Genomic DNA, 22,203 nt, shown 5'->3' on the forward strand with positions numbered 1-22,203 from the left:
CCGTCATCTCAGTTCCCACAGCGCTGCACTGACCACAGCTGGCTACCCTCCTCCCCCTCTCACTTCACACTAATCTCAAATCATCTCACTACCAGAGGAAAGCCAGCCTTATTCAACAGAGTATGTGAGACCCTCACTCCTCCAGGTGGTCCCCACCTCCGAGCTCAGAGACTGCTGTTTTACCTTCATACAGACATGCTGCCCATTTATAAGATACCTGAGGTTGAGATGAGTCACCTGCCAGACAGATGCCCCAAATGATCAATAGCACTGAAGGCAGTGAAAAAAAACCAAGGGGGAGATTTCAGCTTCCTGCAAGGGCAGGGAAGATGGGATAATTTATTTTTAAAATTAAAAAAAAATTTTTTTTTCAAGTATTAGGTTTCAGAAAACCTTTCAAGGGTGTCCTTTTCAATCTCTGGTGAAAGAAAAGGAATGTGCACTAGCCTGAGTCAGTGGGGAACATAATCTGCTGCCATTGGGTGGATTACTGGCTGCTTCCCAGTTTAATCAGCTGTCTGCAGGACACCTCGGATCTGGCACTCTTCAGAGCAAGGGCCCCTTGATTTGTGTCTCTCAGGGTTGCCACTTCTTGGGGGCAGGCTCTGTTTCCAGGACGATCCCTGAGAAAGAATTCCTGCTTGATCTAGTCCCTTTCTCTGATTCCCAAGGAATGGCCTTGTGGGAGCCTTCGAGGAACCTGAAAAAATACAAATTATTACTCATATCAGGTGATCATGAGTACGTGGGGGCCTCAGAACATGAGCACAGCCTTTGGAAACAACAGCTTCGAAACACACAACTACTCAGAACAAGCCAGGACAAAGGAACATCTAATTCTGTTGACAAAGCTTCAGAGCTCTACTGATGCTCATAATAAACCAACTTATGCAAGTGAAGGGGCTGGTGGCTCCCTCTGGACATCTGCCCCTCCAATCCACTCTCCATTCTCCGCCTGATTCTTGGCTGTAGAGGGATGGCAGGGAGGGAATATACATCCTGTGGGCTACAGCAGGCTAGACGTGTCCCTCCCTTCAGGCCTGGAATAGAACCACTTTATTACTAACCCCTTAGGGTTCCTATATCCACTCTTCAACTATTCTTAAATTACTCAATTTGAGTATGCTGTTTCCTGCCAAGACCCTAAAACAGCCATCAATAAGGCTTTCATTAAATACCCAGGTATTTATTAGGCCCTTGAACCAATGGCCTTGACATTTTGTAAACATGGGCATAAACCCTGTCCTGACCCAGGCCACAGACCACTTGAAGGATCCCTGTTTGAATTCCAGGCCTGACATGCTTGGTCCAGTGTATACAGGGAGGCCCTCTGGAGCCCAAGTCCAGGGAATGAAGGGCTCCTGGAAGGCCTGTCTTCCCGGGGTTGCGGTCTGGTTAGTGGAGAGTGGGGTCTGCACAGGCTCGAGTCTTAGGCCTGAGGACTGGCCATCCCAGGGGGACTTCCCCTGGGTAGGAGGGCTAAGGAGTCTCGCATCTTGCCATCAGCTGGAAGGAGCAAGGCTGGGAGAAGGTAAAGTGACTGGAGACGGTCTTGGCACTTGCCCTCTAACAACTCAGAGCCAAATACTGGCAACACAGTTCCCAAGAGGGAATAATGACAGGCGGGACGTGCCCATTGGCAAGGAGCTTTCTGACTGTGTAACTGGTAACTGTGTCTTATTCAGGTGTCTTTGGTCCTGAAACGTCTCAGGACGTCTGCTGAAGTGTCTGGAATGTCTGCCTGGCCTGGGAATGGCACTGGTCCCAGCTCCCTGGGAGCAACCAGGCCCGGGTGCGTGCTGGGCTCTGCAGAGACTAGCTCCAGCCCTTCCTGCAAGCCACCTGGGCCCTCCTGGCACTACCTGCCCATCTTGCCGAAGCTCCCGAGCACCATGCAGCACTGAAGTCCGGTCATCCCCCTTCCTAGATGAGGTGCACAAGCAGGGCAGAGCAGGCAGAGCCGAGCACCAGGCCCAGGCACATGTAAAAGGTCATCACCACCCCGGTGGCCTCGGCCAGCTCCCGGGGCACGATCTTGGGCCCGTAGATGAGAGCCAGGGTGCTGAGGTAGCCGTTGCTGAGCCCCAGCAGTGAGGTGAAAAGCACTGGGTACACGTCAGACTGGAAGACAACCATGTGCAGGCGCACGCGGGGCTGGTAGTTGCAGAACACGAAGAGGGGAACAAGGCAGGTCCGGAGGAGCACGAGCCCAGGGAGCACCTTGCTTCTTGGCCCTGGCACCTGGATCCAGGCTGTGATTTGCCGGCCACACAGGTCGGCAAAGTTGTACAGGAGGAAGGTGGTGAGGGGGACGAAGAACTTGGTGCTCCACGGCGAGCCCAAGCCCTTGCTGAGGGATTCAATGTTAGTGCAGATGGCGGGAAAGATGAGGCTGGTGATGAAGAAGACATAGATGATACAGAAGCCCAGGCCAGCGGTCTTCTTCAGGATGGGGCCAAGGGGTGGCGTCTGGGGGTCGCTGGATCCTGGGGCCACCGAAGTGGTGTTGGGGGAGTCCTGGGGCAGCTGCTCTTCTCCAGAAAACACGGTTGGCCAGACAGGTTTCATGTAGTACCTGCAGAGGAGAAGCTGGTGGTCAGAGGGCCTAGAAAGAAGGGTCACTTGGGATTTCCAGGGACAAGGTGGTACAGCATGTAGAGCCCAAGACCCAGGATGCCCTCAGATGACACATGTGCTGCGGGGTGGCTGGAGGGAGGCCTGCAGAGTCCCCAAGCTTCCTACCCTGGTGCTGCCTGAAAGGCTGGGCTCCAGTCCATTGTTCTGTGGTGCTGGTCATGTCATGAGCAGGCACAAAGGAAGCCAGTACTAACACTGCACGGTGAGCCTGGGCTCCAGCCCTCACTCACTTATTTTTGCTTGGTTTTAGGGTGGGGAGAGGTGGAGCTGAAGTAGTATTTATTTTTCAAATATAAAATAGCTTAAAATTTTAAATTATAGATGTCACACATGCTTGATGAAATGAACCCAAATAATACAGAAGAGAAATGGTACAGTAGAATAAGAACTCTCACTTTCCATCTCTGGTCTCACTTCTTAGAGGTACAGATCATTAGAAGTCTGCTGTACATTGTTTCATGCATGTGTAAATACCACACACTGAGTGAAGTTTCTTAGGCAAAAGTGGGACCGAAGTTTTACGTATTGTAAAACTTTCTGCAACAGTATAAATGACATAATATAAATATATTATATATTTGCCTAAATAGATGCATAACTATTACAGATAAAGGCATGCACACTATTGTTTAAAGGACAGTATCTTGTGGCCATCCTTTCACACAGGGACACATGGCCCTGCCTCTGTGCTGTGTTGCCATGGAGTATTTCACTGTGTGGATATACAATTTAACTGCTCCTCTAATGCTGGACATTTAGGTTAGCTCTAGTTTTCTCTAATATAAATAATAGTACAATGAATATCCCTATACATAAATCTTTGTATAGAATTTCAGTAGAGCAGATTTCTAGAAGAATTGCTGGATCACAAGGTTTGTATCTTTAAAATTTTGATAGATATTGATAACCTGCTCTCTGGATAGGTAGAACCAATTTGTCTCTGCTTTGTGCTACCTACCCATCCAAACTAACGTAACCTAACCCTTCAATCTCCATGAGAGCACCTGTTTCTTTAGAAAAACCTGACCAAAATTTATAATCATTGTGTTGGTCTACTGGTTTATCAGCTGTCTCCTTCAAGTGAAGACAGTTCCCTGGGACAAGGACATGTATGGGTGTTCCCAGCTAAATCTCTAGGCAGAGAATAACCCTTCAAAACAAAATTGTTGAAAGAACTGATAAGCTTATAAAAGTATATTTTCCCCCATATTCTCAACACTGAACATGATCATTTTTTTCAATTTCTGCTACTCTGACCAGAGTAGAAAAGGCTAAGTTCTCTTTGCATTGCTGTCACTTTGCGTTGCTGCATTGCCTGAGTCACTCAACCTCTCTGGGCCTTGGATGCCTAAAAACCAGGAGACATAGGCTGATTGTATTAACATGTGCTGTACTGTGCTTAGTTGCTCATTTGTGTCCAACTATTTGTGACCCCATGGACTGTAGCCGGCCAGGCTCTTCTGTCCATGGGGATTCTCCAGGCAAGAATACTGGAGTGGGTTGCCATGCCCTCCTCCAGGGGATCTTCCCAACCCAGGGATCGAACCCAGGTCTCCTGCATTGCAGGTGGATCCTCTACCGTCTGAGTCACCAGGGAAGCCCCAATATGTATTAACATATCTCAAACAGAAGACTTGGGTGAGGCTGGGGAGAACAAAAGGTTGGTGATAGTTGGGTTCTGGTTTCAGCCCTGCTTCTGCCTCCCCATGTGACCTTAGGACAAGTCTGTGACTGAGGCCTCTTGGGGCCTCAGTTTCCTCCTCTATGAAATGGAGGGTTCTGTAGCTATAAGCTTCTGAGATCCCTGCCAGCCCTCCCATCCTAACTAAGGGCTACATATTGTCAACAAGCAAGTCAGTGGGTGGGTTCCTCTCCAGAATCACTTTGCCATGTGATGTTGAGCTGGGCACTTTGGCCTTGAACCCTGTCTTGTTTCCCAATCACTATTTAGGGAAAGGGCTATTCTTACTTCCCCTTCTACTCAGTGTCAAGTCCTTGCCTTAGTTGGCTCTGAGGAAGCTCTCCACCAAGTTCCTCTGGTTGAAGCTCTTCCCCATAAGTTCTTCCAGATCTAACTGCCCCCAAGGTGGTCAGCAGACTCCAACACTGTGTGAGACTCAGTTCCTCCTGAGTGTGACGGGGCAGTGTGGCCCAGCCCCACTGGGTACAGCAAACTGTAGCAACCTGGGGCTCCTTTCAAGTAAAATTTAGTCTGAGCAGCCCTGGGGCACTGCTCTAAAGCTCCATCCTCAGATGAGTTTCTGTAAACCCCAAGTCTTGACTGAAGTGTTAACCAGCAAAGAAACAGAAGCTTCACGGGCTAGCAGAGTCCTGGGTATGCTGTCTCATGTGCTCAGCTGGAAGGCATTTTGGCTTGCTTAAGTGATTCTGAAAACTAGGGTGACCACCTGTCCTGGTTTGCCCAAGACTGTCCTGGTTTTAGCACTGAAAGTCCCTGGTCCTGGGGACCCCTTCAGTCCCAGGCAAACAAAGAAGGCTGGCCACTCCAGTGGAAACAGCACATGCGAGTTTCCCTGAAATAGGACACAGGAAACAGCAGAAGGAGTTGGGGGAGTCTCCTGCCTTCTGTTCACTGACTCAAATAACTTAATCAGGAGCAACAAGGTGCCAGGCAGTATTAATTAATATACGGGGTGCTGGGGGACAGTAAGCCAGCCAGACCCCAGGAATCATAGGGACATCATCACGGAATACAACTCAGTAATTTTTTATGACAACCCTGAAGGGTCAGGGAGGGGAGGGGCAGACTCATGGGTTTGCAGTCACCTATGGTACATGGTGTCATCACTCCATCCCCTTTTATCCTGAGGCCACTGGGCCAGCTGAAGTTGTAACAATCTTCTAACTGGGGGGAACAACCTGCCCCTGGCAGAGTCAGAGTTCTGATGAAGGTAGGTGAGTCTCACAGGGACAGGAGGAATGGGTGGGGAGGAAGGACCTTGCAGTCATAAGCCAGGGATGCAGCATGAAGCAGTGGAAAGAGTGCAGCCTGGAAATAGCTCTGGGTTCTGATCCCCACCTACAACTCACCAGGTGAGCAACCTGGGGATGTTGGTTAATTTTCCAAAGCCTCAGTTCCTCATTGGTAACATGAGAAAATATGATAACACTGCACTGTTATAGGTGGTCACATAGCCTGAGTGAAAAAAATGAACTGCTTAGCTTGGCGCCTCGACACCAATAGGTTCCTGTGGATCCGGCAGAGCCAGTGTGCTTCCCAGCTCTGCCGGCTTGTGTGCCATGGGACCACAGGCCAATCACCTGGCCTTCTCTGAATCCATCTCATCACCTGTGACATGGGGAAAATAACTCCTGCCATTCCTATATCAAATACAACAATAGATGTAAAAATGCACTGAAAAGAATAAAAAGCAAGAAAAAGTCATGGGTTGTTTTTTTAAAGAGAAGTATGAAGCAAGAAAGAAAAAGGAGGAAGGAGAGAGAGAAAGCAAGAGAGACTAAGGCAAGAAAATTGGTCCTGCAGAGCAGACAGGGGCCTCAAGAGACAGGGACTAAAAACATAGTTTTGGAGTTGGGCTCAAATCCTGATTCTGCTGTCAAAGGGCTGCAGGACTCAGGCAAGTAATTTAACCTCTCTGAGCCTGGTTTTCTCATGTGAGAGTGGGAATAACTGTGGTAAGTCACAGCCCTGCCCCAAAGAGTAGTAGATATATGAACTTTAAATGAGAGGCCCCAGCAGGCTGGGCTGAGTGCAGGGAGGACCAACAGAAGGGCTCAGCCCAAAGAGCTACTGTTGGTCGTCAGCCTTCCTCAGGTCCCACTTCTGCTGCCTGCCCTCTCATAGAAAACATGCAGACTCCAGCTGCTTGGGGTTGTGATGCAAAGCCGACTTCTTATGTCCAAGGGCCCAGCCAATTTACTGAGCAACTACTGTGAGCCTGGCTCAGCCTGAGGCATGGGATATGGCAATGAACAAAACCCACATGATTTCTGCCCTCAGAGGTGTCACACTTCAATGGGGAGATATGCAGTAAACCAGGAAACAAACACGAGCTCTAGCTGGAGGAGAGAAGAGTGCAGGTAGACAGGATAAAGGTAGAAGGATGCCAAACAGTATCATATGCTATCGCTTATTATGTGGAATCTAAGAAAAGGCTACCAACGGACTTATCTACACAACTGAAATAGAGTTACGTATGTAGAAAATAACAGTTACTGAGGGGTAAGGTGAGGGGAGGGATAAATTGTGAGACTGACAAGTACACACTACCAAATACAAAATAGATAACTAATAAAGACCTACTGTATAGCACAGGGAACTCTATTCAATACTCTGTAATGGCTTATAAGGAAAAGAATCTAGAAGAAACTGACTCACTGCCAGAGAGCACGTGTGGGCCTCACCTGGCATAGTCCAGCCGCGGCAGCAGCAGGTAGAGCCCAATGCAGAGTGCCAGGAAGATGTCCGCTGTCAGGAAGAAGGCCAGGGTGCTGTCTGTCACGTCACTGACCACCGCCAGGTCCACCAGTGAGGCCACAGCACTGAGGGTGCCCCCCATGGCTCCTCCTGCGAACAGCGCGGGACATCATGGGGAAGGTCAGGGCGGACGCATCCTCCCTGCCTCTCAGGCCTGCCTGTTCTCTGCTCCGGCTTAATGTTCTCCCTGGTGAGAGAGATGCTTCAGTTCTCACAGTACCCTGAGGCCTTGGCAGACAAGGAGGGCCCTGCGGCCATGAGCTTTCTGACTCTACGGAGGTGTCCCTAGCCCAGCTCCTCTCCGATGGGCGTGAAGAGGCTGCTGCCTGAGGAGGCAAATGGCCTCCAAGGTCTCACCTGCTTCCTGGTTTAACTCTGACCCTCGACCCTCCTTCTCTCTTTATTGTTCTTCTGATGGGGTCAGAAAGTTTAGATTCAGGGGTGGGACGTGTCAGAGACCTCCTCTCCTGCCCTGCGCCCAACCACCCATGAATCACCCTGGGGTAAAAGCTCTGGCCTGTCCGAGCACAGGTTCCCCGCTGCCTTGAGTGAGGCTGGCCGATTGGGAGGCCTTAAGGGTTGGAAAACCAGCCAGGAGCCCACAGAGCTCACCTTGTGCCCTACGGTAGCTGTGTACCATACACATATGAACACGCATGCACACTCACCCACATATACACTGTCACATACACACATATATTCACAAACATACCCTATCACAAGCTATCTCAAACACATACACACTCACACCCTATTACACACACTCACAGTCACACACTTCTATATACTCACACACGATGCTATCACAAATTCATATGTGTGCAACTGCCCCACCACCTGGAATGTGCTGTGCTGCCAAGGGCTTTGACAGGTGGCCCAGTTGACCACATGGCACCACACCTTTCTGTGCTATGTCACAGAGGAGGTAGCACATCCTAGCCCAGGGGACCCATGGGTCCAGGAGTCAAACAGATGTACATCTGACACTTGACTCCACCACTTACTCGCTGTGACCTGGGGGCTCACATGGCTTCTTGGGACCCGAGTCTGCTCATCCATAAAGTGAGAACAATGACACCCACCTTGCAGAGCTGCTTTAAGGGCTGAATGAGATGATGTTTAGAAAGGGCTGAGCACAAAGCAGGCTTTCTACAAATGCCAGTCCCCTTCACACAGTCACTTCTGGGAGGCGGGGCAAGCATCTTGTTTCTCTGTTGAGCCCTCACAACCATGGGTGGTCAACTGGTGCTGGCCACGAGTCAGAGCTTATATATGGTCACGTGTGAGCAGATCATTACTCCTCTTGGCCTGTTTATTTGTCAGGAAGAAGGGGCTCATACTTATCCTATCCCTCCCTTGAGACTATAGTGGGATGGAATCAATGAATTAGAAAAAAACATTGAACACATGGACATGTCCAATAGGATTCACACAGTAAGGGCCTATGAATACAGGATTGCCTGGCTGTGTGGATGGATTTGCTGGCCTTAGAGGATCACGACACTGATTCTCAAGGAGGCAAGACGGCCACTGACTGCAAACAGCCAACTGGTCCAAGTGGGCACCAGCTGCTTTGTCATTACTTGGCAGGTCTGACCAGATACCACCTTTCTGTCCATTGCTGCGTGGAGCAGTGGTGGGAGAGTGATGGTCAGGCCCTCATCCACCATGATGACCATCCTCATTGCCTCACCCACACCACAGCCCAGCACTTCTGTGGCTCTGCAGGGAAGACCCCATGACCCTTTTCTCCCCAACCTTCTCTATGATCTCTATTAGCCTGGATGGGGCCAGAGGTTGGAACTTGAAGGAAGGGCAAAGAAATGAAAGTTAGCATAGTGATTAAGAGCACAGACTCTAAAAACATCTCAGTCCAATCTTGGCTCTACCACTTCTAGCTGTGTGACCTTCAGCAAATCACTTAACCTCTCTATGCCTCCATTTTCTCATCTCTAAAATGGGAATGTTAAAACTCACCTCTTAGGGCAGTTACAAAGATTAAAAGGATTATTACATGTAAAGCAGGACAGTGTCTGGTGCTGAGAAATGCCATATAAATCCTCTCTGATCCTCAAATAGGTGTTTGGCTGTTTCTGTCCTTCCTACATCAAAGCAGCAACAACAGGGTAAACCTTTTGCCAAGAGGGTGCCAACTTCTGAGAAGCTGTAATCCCCACTTGGGTGTTTTGTAAGAACCGGAGTTAAACTTGGTAAGACATTCCCCGGCTGCCCCGAGGAAGAGATTTTAACATCACTGCCTATTGATTTTCCTCTCTCTCTTCCCAACTTGTACAGAATTTACAATATTATCATCAACAACAAACCAGGCCTCCGGGAGCTCATCCTTCTTGACTCCCCACTTTTATCTCATCAGTTATGGAAATACATGCAAATGAGGAGCTTAAAAAAACACCAGTACAAAACAAATGAATTGTTCCTCAGATGCCAACACACAGAGAATTCACAGATGGACTCCTCTGGATGGAAGACAACGGGGGCTGGAGAGTGGTGCTGGGGCCTCTGGGAGATCCAGACACCCCAATCCTCCCGGGTGAGGGGTGTGCACTGGGGGCTGCACACAGTGATGACAAGGCTCAGGGCCCAGGGGGATTAACACCGAACTGTGAGCACCAGACTACTCCACTTTTTCAAAAATAGACTTCCTTCAAGTCTTCCTTCCAGTCTCCTTCTCTAGAAGATCTGCAGGTGGTCAGGTGAACCTGAAAGGCCTCTTGCCAACATATTGGTGTGTTTGGTCACTGGTTCCTGGAAAGATAGCCAGCAAGACTGTTATATTGAAAAATACATCCTCTAGCAGGATGGAGGGAGATGAGGGGACAAGAAACCGGGGTGACATAAGGGATTAAATCCAAAGTTCAATGGTCACTTCCCTCAGCCTAGGCAGGCCCTACTTGCAGCACTACAAGGGGTGTATTGATTGTACTCAGGAAACTTAGCAATGGGTCCACTTTTATTTTACTTTAGGCCCGAGAGCATCTCTGATGATATAGCCAGAAGCCCAATCTTACATCAAAAATGGCAAACACATCTGAGCTCACGTTTGATCTCTGATCTGTTGACAGTAAGTGTCTCCAGTGCTATGTTGAGAAGGATTTAGAAGTTTAGGAGAAAAGATACAGATCAATCAGTGATGTCTGGCCCTGGTGTGGGAATGGGGTGGAGTTATACACTTGTCGAGGTATTTGTCATCACATACTACTCGGCATTATCAATTAATGGGCACAGAGAAGATTCTTTGCAAAATTCTTCTCAAATGTTTATAGCACTCCTTCACACAAGACAGACTTGCAGGAACACTGAACAGAGCAGCTGAGAGCCCCTAGTCTTGCTTTAAGGGATGGTGGTCTCCCAGAAAAGCACTGATTCTGACCCAGCTCCTTTTTATCTTGTCAAGACATTTGGGTGAGAGAACAGAACTGCTAAGCTCTAGGCAACAGACTCAGGTTAGCATCAACATTCAGTTAAAGGAGTTGGCCCAAATCACATCAGCAGCCCCCAGAAAATGCCAAAGTTCAGGGAAACAGAGAAGTTTATTACTAGGCTATCAGCTCCCGGGAGGCTGAGTCTCGTTCATCCTTGAATCTTTGGTGCACAGTAAGTCTTCTACAAAATTAGAGAGGAAGAAAAGACAAATAGAAGGGAGGAAAGGAGAGAAAAATGGGGAAAAGATAAGGGAAAGGAAAAGAAACAAGAAGGAAAGGGGACAGAAGGGAAAGGGGGAGAGGAGGGAAGGAAAGAAAGGAACACTGGTTCAGGAAACCCACTGGGCAGGCAGACTATATTTTCCAAAAGTAGCAGCAACTATGTCTCCCCTCACAACTGCCCTTCTACAGTATAACTTTCACACTCATCCACTGAGGTGTGTGGGTCTGTGCTTTCTCCCCTTGAATCCAGGTAGGCTTATGGCTATAGTGGAAGAGCCCCTAAATGTCTTTATGGCTAAGTCATAAAAGGACATAGTGCTTCTGCCTGGGTCTCTTGGGATGCTTGCACTTGCAACCCAGATGCCACGCCCTGAGGAAGCTCAAGTGGCCGTGGGTAGGTCTGTGTGGAGAGGAACCCTGGCCCCAGCCCCAACCCCACCTGAGCTTCCAGCTAACAGCCAGCATCAACATGCCGGCCAGGTGAGTGTGCTACCTTGAAAGTGGATCCTCCAGCCCCAGGCAAGCTATCCTGGCTGATGCCACATGGCTGCCCCCTGCCAAAGAAATGATTCTTATTGTTCTAAGTCACTGAGCTTGGGGGTGCTTTGTTCTGTAATAACAGATCATGGAAACACACCTAACACTCATTTCTTTTTCTAGAAGGGCTACCACATGCTCACCTCTGGCTCCTTCAAATGATCCCCAGGTAGACCAACCTGGTCAGCTGTCTGGACCCTAGTTATCACCTGATATCAGAGCCTGGGAATTCCTCATGGGGAAGGAGCCAGTCATGCCGAAGATGCTGCTATTGAAGATGGTGGAGGTGCCGCTGAGGATCGCCATGCAGATGATGGTGATGGTGAAGAAGCTGTGGGTCCAGGAGGAGGTGTCCACCTTCACCAGCACGGTCATCACCATGAAGATGACCAGCATGACCGTCAGCGAGGCTAGCACACGGACACGAATCGGAACCCTGAGGCAAGGATACCAGAAGTGGTTAGAGACACCCCGCCCCCAGGCCTCCCAAGCCGGGTGGAGGTTAGTGACCATTCTTAAGGGAAGCAGGTGTGTTCAGTGGCTGAGACCGTGCACTCTGCACTCAGGAGGCCTGGTCTGAATCCTGCCTTCCTGGCTCACCGGCTGTGTGGCCTTGGATAAGTGACTCTATCACATTGGATTCGGTCTCTGCATCCATAAAACAGAAAGAAGATCAATCTACCTGAAGGCATGGTAAGGGTCTCCGGAGAGGAGTACATGGAGAAAGGAGGCAGTGTCAGCTCGGGGCACATGCTCTTGGATGCTGCTTCTTTTCATCTTGCTGTGATGCTCAAGGACAGGAGACGAGAGCTCTCGAGGCAAGACCCCTACTCCTCCCACTGGCTTTGTCTAGTATTTAATCAGAACCACCATTCACTGGCTTCCTTCCCCCAAAACTTAGCAGCGGCAGAGGGAGGAGGGAGAAGGGAAGAAAATCATTGCTGTCATCATCATCATGGCAGACACTGAGATAGTACTTCATTCGTGCCAGGTACTCTTCTAAGTGTTTCCTAAATGCTAATGTGTTGAATTCTTACACCAGTTTTACAAAATAGGTATTCTTACCTATTCCACAGACACAGATAAGGAAACTGAGGTCAGAGAGGCTAAGCAACTTGCTCAAGGTCACTCAGCTGTGAACCCAGGAGGTCTGCTCCCATCGGTGCTCTCAGAATGCCACTTTCCTGCCTCCCTTGACGTGAAGGAACGACGAGTGGTCCAGAACAGGTGGTGAGGACAGAAGGAGGCTCCTGTGATGGTCTCAGCTGTCGTGGGAGGCAGCTGAGGCCAAGCAAGAGCCAGCTCCCTCTATTTCTGCATCTAAGCTGTACACTCCTCCCAGCCCCCAACCTGCCCAGACACCACCCTGCAGGGAGAAGCAGGGAAGCTGGGATCTCTGAGAAACTGCATTTTTATTCCAGGGAGAGAACATCATCTAAAGAGACTGTTTAAATCATCAGATTACACTAAGCTTTCAGCCAGATTGGATGTTTAGTTAATTTTCCCACTAACCAGTTGGGAGGGGGCTGAGTGAAAAGCCAGATTAGTTATACACAAATTTCTTTTGGATAAAAATAAGAAAGACATGAAAGGTAGAAAAGATCTGTACATATGTAAATAGGTGTGAAATGATGAACATAAAAAGCAAGAAAGGATTGTTTCAAAGTGCTTTTGTGGCCCCAGGCTAATCTGAGCTTCCTTCTGATCCTTGGCTGAAGGGAGACCAGGTGCCGCCTCCGCTGGATCAGGGGTAGAAGGAAGTCCAAGGAAGTGAAGGGAGAGTTCAAGGTTGTGGTGTGAGAAGCTGGGATGAGACCCAGGTCTGTTGAGCCCCAGCCCCTGGCTCTCTGACAAGACGCATCCGCTTTGGTGTGTTCATTCCACAAACACATAGGCCAACCACAGTGTGTCCAACCCTGGGCTGGATGCCTGGGACACAGGGCAGATGAGGGAAGGGCATTTTGTTCCAGCACAAAGTGTTCCATTGGCAGGGCCATGGGGCTTCCTGGGCACTTCTGAGGAATCAGGGACCCACCCTGGGCTTCTGATAGGCTTTTTAGAGGCGATCCCTAAGCTGGAGTGTAGGGTATATCTGGATGGGAGGTATCTTGTGAGAGAGAGTGTGGCACATTCAGGAAATTGAAGTGAACTCTGGCTGCAGGTGACACTGGGAGCAGAGGACGCCGAACAGATACAGGGACCCCTCCGTGGAGGGCCTTGTCCCATGGATAAGTGCCAAGACTTGATCCTCAGGGTGGAGCAGAGAGTGGACGTGCAAGCTTTGTCTGCCAGCATCCCTCCCACCAGAAGCACTCCTTCTATGCCAAGTTGTCCTGCACAGGTGGCCGCTCATAGTGTCTACACCAACCCATCTACAAATGAGTGTACACAGCCCAGTCTAGGGTAATCAGTGTTCCATACTTCCAGCCACTGGATTGGGTTAGGTGTTAGCATGTGACCAAGGCAGGGCCAGTCAGTGAACCCTGGGATTCAAAGGGAAGCTGTCTGTCTGCAGAGACTGTGTTGGGGGCTACTGGTCACTATCTGGCCAGCTGCATGGAGAGAGGCCACATTTGAGATGAAGCCAAGCAGACACACACAGAGCCCAAGGTTGGTGGATGAGGACATTGGTACTCTCCTAGATCCAGCAATGGACGCAGGCCTGACTTTAATTTTCTAGGGAAAGAATGAGAAAATCCTTTTTGTGTCTCTTCTGTTCGTCACCAAGAGTACCAACTGGGCTTCCCGGGTGGCTCAGGGTAAAGAATCTGCCTGCCAACACAGGAGACATGGGTTCAATCCCTGGTTCGGAAAGACACCACACGCCACGGAGTAACTAAGCCCCGGGACCACAACTATTGAACCCGTGCTCTGCAACAAGAGAAGCCGCTGCAATGAGAAGCCGGTGCACCACAATGACAATGATAATGAGTAGCCCCTACTCATTGCAACTAGAGAAAAGCCTGAGCAGCAACGAAGACCCAGCACAGCCATAAATAAATAAATAAATCTTAAAAAAAAAAAAAAAAGAGTGCCAACAAACACAAAGAGGCACATGTAGCTGGGGAGCGACATGGTTGGAACTCCACCTCTGTCCTGTGGGTGCCCTGCCCATGTGCCTTCTCCCCTTACCAGGAGGCAGGCTGCAAGTGACAGGTAATTCAGTTCAGTTCAGTTGTGTCTGACTCTTTGTGACCCCACGGACTGCAGCACGCCAGGCTTCCCTGTCCATCACCAACTCCCGGAGCTTGCTCAAACTCATGCCCATCGAGTCGGTGATGCCATTCAACCATCTCATCCTCTGTCGTCCCCTTCTCCTCCTGCCCTCAATCTTTCCCAGAATCAGGGTCTTTTCCAATGAGCAGTTCTTCGCATCAGGTGGCCAAAGTACTAGAGTTTCAGCTTCAGCATCAGTCCTTCCAATGAATATTCAGGGTTGATTTCCTTTAGGATGTACTGGTTTGATCTCCTTGCTGACCAAGGGACCTCGCAAGAGTCTTCTCCAACACCACACTTCAAAAGCATCAATTCTTCAGCACTGAGCTTTCTTTATAGTCCAAATCTCACATCCATATGACTACTGGAAAAATCATAGCTTTGACTAGACGGACCTTTGTTGGCAAAGTAATGTCTTTGCTTTTTAATATGCTGTCTAGGTTTTTAACACCTCCCAAGAGCTGCCTTCAACCAATGATGGGAAAGTGGGTGGATAAATCCCCCACTCCGGCTCCCTACCCCCTCAAGCGTATGCTCCACACTGGCTGCCAGCATTCTGGGGCAGGTCAAGCTCGGTTACCCACCATGGGAGCTGGCTTGACAAGGCATCCTTTACTGGCTGCCACGCCTTCCTGGTCTTCCCCTTTCTCCTACCATGGTCTCCAAAATGAACTAACTGCATTTGAATCCTTGTTCTAAGGTCTATTTCTGAGAAACTCCACATTAAGACACATCTTCCTAGCGTCTGCAGGGCCCTCAACCTGGGTGAGAGTTGGTGGGCAATCAGGTGAGCACCTGGACTCCAGGGGGTCCAGAACATCCATTTTAAATGCACACCAGGTACCCTGAAGACTGGGGGTCAGGCCTTACTCCTGATGCTCGGGGTGATGCTACACATACAGCCTCTCTCATACAATGTCCCCCACCTTATCCCAGCAGCGGGAGCTTCCCTGAACACTCAAAGAGCCACAGGAGCACAGAGCCTGAGTCCAGAGATGGGAGCCCTGCCAACTCTGCCACCAGTTCACAGTGTGACCCCAGGCAAACATTCAACCTCGCTGGGCCTCAGTCTCCTCATCCTGAAAAAGAAGAGGTGGGACAAGATAACATTTGGGTCTCTTCCAGTTTATGCTTCTAAATCTGAAAAAATTCAAGTGGAGAGAGAGACTGAGGACAAATGCCCCAAAATTTAGCAGTTCCTTGGGGCAAGAAGCAGGCACAGCAGAAGTGGGAAGCCCCACAGGGACAGGACCCTGCCTTGTTCTCAGCCGTGGGGCTGACACAGGGCCTGGCAGGCACTTGTAAACACCTGCTGGACCCACAGATTGACCAGCAAGGAGCCCAGCAGTGCATGTTGGGCTTCAAGCTCCCTGCTTCTTGACCCCCTCGGCATGGCAGGGATACAGCTGGAAACATCAGCAGTGACCTCAGCCAGCCTTAGGAATGACCTCGGCCTCTCACCACCTCCTTGTAGAGGCAACACAGAAAAAGTCCACCCCAGGAACACTGTGGGCATCTCAGAAACTTTCCTGTGTCTTCACAACAAGGTAGATAGTTGCTTGAACAGGACAGTGGCTTTGGAGAAAGCTGGGGGACTTCTTACCCAGGCACCCCCAGGGCGGGGAGCTGGGGGGGGCGGTGCAGAGTGGGAGGTGAGGAGGTAAACACTAAATGCATAACAAAAGCAACCAACTCTCCCATAGGCATCCTGCCCCTCACCTGCACAGGTCTCCTCCTTCTAATTATCAGCTGCAGGATCCATTATCAGCAGGAACATCCCTGCAGGGGCTCCAAGCCCTCAGGGATCTTGCCCAGGGCTGTTTTCAATGCTAGTAAAGCTTTATGAAATGTGCCCTGTGCAAGACCACCCCACATCCACTAACAGGGGCATGCTGTCTTACTCTCTGCTCCTTCCACCTGGGACGGTGGCCCAGGGGCTGGGGACACCGTGGGGGCGTGAGGGAAAGTCTAGACAAGCGCAGCCTGGGGTTGGTGGCTTTGCTCTGGGACATGTCTGAGGTGAGAGCTCCAGTCCCGGGACTGTGTGGCAGGCCACGCTAATGTGACATTCTTGGAGAGGATCACCAGCTGTACCCAGGCTGCCAGCTCCATCCCCCTCCCCTTGCTCGTGAGGGCTCAGGACCCCAGGGGACTGATTTCTTCATAAGTCTCCAAAATGTAAATCCTCCTCATAAGTATTTATGATGCTACAGATTTTACATAATAAAACACTTGGCGATTATGGATGAGCCAGTTAGAGAAAGCCAGGGTTCTCCAGGAGGGAAGAAAAGGGGACATTTCAATCTCGCACATTAAATAAAAAACAGCTTAGCTCCAAACCATCTTCCCACAGTCCAGAAACAGACAGAGGCTGAAGCATTCCCTACAGTGCTCTCACCCTCTCCTGTAGCCAGGAAAGGGCCAGGGCAGGCCCTGCAGTGGGCCAGACCCTTCTGGGGGATGCCCTGTAATGCTGAGCTCCCAGAGCCAGCTCCCAGCCATCCTCAGGAGGGCAGCTACCTGGCTGGCCCACAGTCCCCACTGCAGACAGACCCAGACCTTCTTCACCACTTCTTTCCCTCCAGCATCTTGAAGCCAGGGCAGAAATGGGCTCTCACTTACAAGGTCTGAGATGTGTCTTTGGGTGCAGGGAGGGGGCGGGCAAAGCTAGAGAGCTAGGAGACAGGAGGCCTAGAGGTTCCAAGTCCAGATGTGAGGGGAGAAGGGTCCCAGTTCCAGTCCTGCCTCAACCTCTTAATGGTTGCATGACCTTGGGCAGGTCACCTCTGTCAGCCTGTTTTCCTATCAATAAAACAGAGAATAAGTCTGCTGCTCTAGGCCACTGCCAGGATTAAAGGAGAGAATGCTGCCAAGGACTGAGTGCTCAGACTGCTAACTGTGAGGATTAGAGATGATTCGCCCTGGGCCCTGAGGCTGAACCTGCCCTGCCACTGCTGACCCCAGGTCCTGGCCGGCTGCTGCCTGCTGGGCCTCACAACCTTAGAGGGGGCAGTGCTGGGTAAGATGTCAGCTCAGGCTACCCCTTCCTGGCCCTGTGGGCCTGGGCACATATATTCTCACTTCCACTTTGCACAGAGGATCATGAGAGGGGCCTGGAAAGGGGAGAGGGCAATGAGAGGCCAAGGGAGTACCCACCGCCATGGCTCAGTCACCTCTTCCTCATCGTCCTCCTCTTACACACCCTTCCTTTCCTCATGCTTTCTCTTCTGACTCACTGCCAGGAACCCAGCTATGCCCTTAGGGTCCCTGCTCAGCCCTACTCCTAGCTCCATTCCCCACTTCCTCCTTGGGAGGGTCTCTGGAGGCTGTGCTCCCCTTGCTGGGACACTGATCATAGCCCTGTGTGCTGGGCAGGTACAAGGAGGCAGGTGTTGGGGGTGGGGTGCAGCTGGCATTCAGCCCCTAGGTTGCCTGAGACCATCCTCCCTCTCACTTGTCCAGCCTGCACTTTGGTTTTAAGAGGAATGCAAATTCATTGACATTTCTTCCGTTGAAAGATGAAGTCTATGTCCCCTTGAAACTGAGTAAGCCTGGTGACTGCGTTGGCAGAAAGGACAGTATGTCACTGCAGAGAGTAGGGTACCGAAACCAAGCAGCTTCTGCCTTGCTCTCTAGAAGCACCTGCTCTTCGGTTACAATATGAAAAGTCCTACTACCTGAGGCCAACCTACAAGAGACCAAGGGGAGAGACAGAAAAAGCTGTCCCGCATGAGAGACAGCCAGTTAGAGCTGCCAGCTGAGCCTGTGGACTCCCAGGACCACGAGAGATGCCAATTTCTGTCACTGTTTTTAGCCTCTCTGTTTTGGGATCATTTTTATGCAACAATAGATCATTGGAATAACCTCATAACATGTTTGGAAAGACTGGTCTGCTCAGGCTTAGCACACCTGAGGCACCTGTGCTGCCCTCTCTCCTCATGGACTCAGAACAGACATCACTAATCAATCACAGAAGACTCCCTGAGGCCAAACCTGCTTTAGAATCCTGTTCAAGCAGAGATCCAAGGAGTCACTACAAACTGAGCAGAGTTGGGTAAAACAGGTTTGCCACCAGGGACTGAAGGTTTCAGTATGCTGTGTCCGAGAGATGCCCAGGTTTCTGAATCATAACATAGCCATCATTATCAGACAATGATAGCTTAGGAGAAATGGGGGCAAAGTAGCTCAGGCTGTTAACCCTGTAAACCTAAGTGGAGAAGGGATGGCGCCAGTCACACAGTGGGTTTGAACGGTTGTCTCCTAAACCATGTTTTCTTCCACAGTGCATCCCACCCTTCAGGAATGCAGAGTTAGCAGTCACCCAGTAACCCTCTAGTAACCTCCTTGTAAGTGCTTGACTCATGAACTGCTGTTATCAGCTTGGCACTGAGCATAGGTGACCCTTTTCCATATAGTAAGAGCTGGAATGGTGAGGTGACAGGCTAACTTTCAGCTCTGATTTTTTTTTTTTTGGCCACTCTATGAGGCATGTAGGATCTCAGTTCTCCAGACCAGGGATGGAACCTGTGTCCCCTGCTGTGGAAATGTGGAGTCCCAACTGCTGGACTGCCAGGGAAGTCCCCAGGCTCCTAACTTCCTAATGCTCTCAGAAAGGCTTGGAAGACCAGCCTCCACAAGCCTTGCTCCCTGGGCCCCGCCCACCATCCATGGTGTCCCTGTAGCTCAGGCAGCTGTAGACAGGCAGCTGACCCCACTGCCCCAGCACTGGGCATTCTGTGGGCAGGGCCCCGGGTAGCCAATCTGACTCTCAGTCTTTGTGGAGGAGTCTGAACTGCTTGCCTCCTACTTTGGTGGCCATAGTTTAGGCACCTGTCGACCAAGGGAGAGTGGATAAGCTGGAAGAGAAGGTTGGGGGCCTGGGAGAGGGAGGAAAGTGGCCTACCTGTTGACAAGCAGAAAGTTCAGCACGAGGCACAGCATGGAAGGCACAGTGGAGGCGACGGCCAGGTAGCTCTCAAAGTAGTTCTGCAAGCAGAAAAGAGAGGGGGCTGCTGAGGTCACTTGGGATGCAGGGGAGGGGCCCCACCCGAGAGCAGGGTCGGGGATCCTCTTGGTGGTGCTCCTCCCCATAGTCTTCAGACACCTACGAGTGATGGCCAAGTCCACCCTGAGACGCCATGGTCTCTTCCATCTCTAACCTAAGACCACTCACTCGGTCACTTGACAGACACCAGCTTGAGCTGTGCTAAGTGATAGGGATATAAGGAAGGGTAGGACATTGTCCCTGCCCTAATGTTCTGCAGTCCATGCTCCCATCCATCCCACCTAGTCCCACCCCCCATGGATGAGGCGATGGAGATAGGACTTGACGTATGCTTACAAAAAAAATAATAAAAAATTTTCTCCTGTCAGTCATCTTTGCTCATTGTTAAATTTTGAAGTTATCCAAGTGGGTTAGTTATGATACATCCACAGTCTCACGTTCTTGGAACCAAGTGAGTCCTCTTAGCAATACACGGGGCCCTGATTCCTTCAGACAAACTCTGTTCTGACTGTGGATTTGCTACTTCAATAGAGCTGTAACCCAAGATCACAGTCATTTTGAGAACTGGCTTCTAAACTGGCCAGGATGAGCAAAAGGGGCCTTTTCCTGGAAATAGCTCAACAGTAGTACTTACAAAGAGTGCATGAGACCACAGACAGGATGAAGAATTTCTGAGTATGATGTGCTGGAACTTATAACTGAAGAAGCTAAGTAGCAACTGTATGCATTTTTTGAAACTCAGGGGACTGTCCACTCATTAGTGTGGCTTTAACTGAGTATACATAATCCTTCAATATACCCGTCGAACAAAAAACCAAAACGTTGGAATGGGATGATATATCTTGGCTTTGGTGCTTGTATGTCAAATCGTGAACCCCAGATCAGTAATGACAATGGGTTCTGTCAACTACAAATTGGCACTTGCCATTGGCACTTGTCATCGACCTCTATAAGAATCAAATCATGTGCTGCTGCAGCTGCTGATTTTCAACACTCCCTGAAAGAAGTTCAGGGTGGAGAGCAAAAATGAGGTACTCTGTGCTCAGGGGACTGGCAGAACAGGTTTTATGAGCCCAAATTTTGTATCTCCTCATATATAGAAAAGCACTAAAATCCTTTATGGTGATGACTGCTCCTCGTGACTAGCAGAAATCTCCTGCAAAAAATATGTTGATTGCATGTACTCTCCCTTTACCAAAATCACATTTGTACTGACCTTACCCCCTGCCTCTTTGGAACAGTTTCTCAGAGCTATCTGAGGTGCTGTCTCCTGAACTATAGTCCTCATTTTGCCCACAAATAAAACTTAACTCGCAACTCTCACGCTGTGCATTTTTTAAGCCGACAGTTCTAAGCCATGAAAACAGCTTACATGAATGAAGCATACTGTGTGCAAGTACAAGGGCTTTATACAAATGATATTCTTTACCCTAAAAAATGAAAAAGCTGTGAGTACTCTGGAACGCTTACAACATTGAACTTAACTGGGGAAATATTTTGAGTACAAATGTGCCAAGTGCAAAGAACAATGTGTGCAAAAATCTTGCTAATGCACAAAAAGCCCCAGTAATAGGCATCTCTACAGAATTTAAGACATTCTTCTTCCCTGTTAAGAACAGGGTGCCCATGGAGAGTGTAAGATAGAGTGTGAGGTTTTTTAATGTCTCAAAACACCATAGGAAAGCTGTCAGAATTCTACGGGCTTTTTTGGTTATTGTTGTCATTGTCAAATCTGTGGTAGGGGCGATGCATTCTAAGGGAGTTCCAGGTAGGGGAGTGGGACGAGGGGCCTGAGTCCTGGAGAGAACAGGAATGAATAAGGGTTTGGGGAAAAGATCCCAAAGGAGGTGGGATTTGTGTCAGATCTTAAAACGGAGGGGGAGCTCTTTCCTTTCTGGGAGAGTCTGGTTGCAATGCGGAGGCCGAGAAAGAAAGATGTCATAATGGGCCCCTTTTAGTCTGAATCACAGACCGTTTCCATGGTCCCTTTTTAAGCCTGCAGAGTGCTTTGTGGTCTTTGAAATCTGCACCCTGAATATAAGGTGGTGGTGGCCTTGCAATTAAAATGATAATCACAGCTAGTGCGGTCTATCAACCATGAGCCTCAGAAATAGCCTTCCTCCTTTGAGGAGCTACCTTATTGTTCCTGCCCTGATGGGCTCAGTAGAGCCTGGACTGGTCCAAGGCACTCAGTCAATTACGTCTTGACACAGTGGCTGGGCGTACGTGAGGCCAGGCAGGCACTGGGCGAGCAGAAGCAATGGAAAAAGGCCCCAAGGAAAAGATGGCCCCAAATCTGAGCTCCAGATGACAGCTTTCCGTCAGTGGCTGTTCATTCTGTGACAAGTCTGTGAATGGCCATCACGTGGGATGCAGCTCTGTCTTTGTTTTTTCAGCAGGCTCAGGTTCCCTGAACATTTCAGGAATGGGGATTTTCTAGGTAATTGTTCTGGCTTGTTGATATTTAGGCAGAAAAAGTTCCTTTTAGTGTTGGAAAGTATTTTAAAATACTGACAAGTGGATAAGGCTAGGACTCCCTTTCTGCTGATTGAGCCCATTTCTCTGCCTTACAAAGAGCATGTGGGCGGGGGTGGGGGGTAGGCCATGAGGCAGGGGAAGAATGGACTTGACCATGTGCCATCTTTCTACTGGATCAGATTGGGAAGCTGTGGTTGGTGATATAA

General features: G+C 49.7%; 1 protein-coding gene across 3 annotated transcripts in view; it reads right to left on the reverse strand.

The window, feature by feature from the left end:
* Window positions 1–302: 302 nt before the first annotated feature.
* Window positions 303–22,203, reverse strand: part of SLC29A3 (solute carrier family 29 member 3) — a 45,090-nt gene continuing 23,189 nt past the window's right edge. Inside the window, exons 3-7 of one of the 3 annotated variants that reach the window (XR_014076073.1) lie at window positions 19,418–19,500; window positions 11,508–11,734; window positions 7,024–7,186; window positions 1,863–2,575; window positions 303–700 (exon numbers count right to left, since the gene is read on the reverse strand). Coding sequence is in view for 1 of the 3 variants with exons in the window: in XM_081567100.1 (XP_081423226.1) it covers window positions 1,924–2,575; window positions 7,024–7,186; window positions 11,508–11,734; window positions 19,418–19,500 (1,125 nt within the window). In the remaining 2 variants the exon portion in view is untranslated. Of the gene's footprint in view, window positions 701–1,170; window positions 2,576–7,023; window positions 7,187–11,507; window positions 11,735–19,417; window positions 19,501–22,203 lie in introns of those variants that run through there. The other 2 variants (XR_014076075.1, XM_081567100.1) reach the window with 2 other exon arrangements.

The sequence above is a fragment of the Giraffa tippelskirchi genome, chromosome 2, assembly GCF_054371585.1.
Source record: "Giraffa tippelskirchi isolate mGirTip1 chromosome 2, T2T-mGirTip1v1.2.pri, whole genome shotgun sequence".
Taxonomy (NCBI): Eukaryota; Metazoa; Chordata; class Mammalia; order Artiodactyla; family Giraffidae; genus Giraffa; species Giraffa tippelskirchi.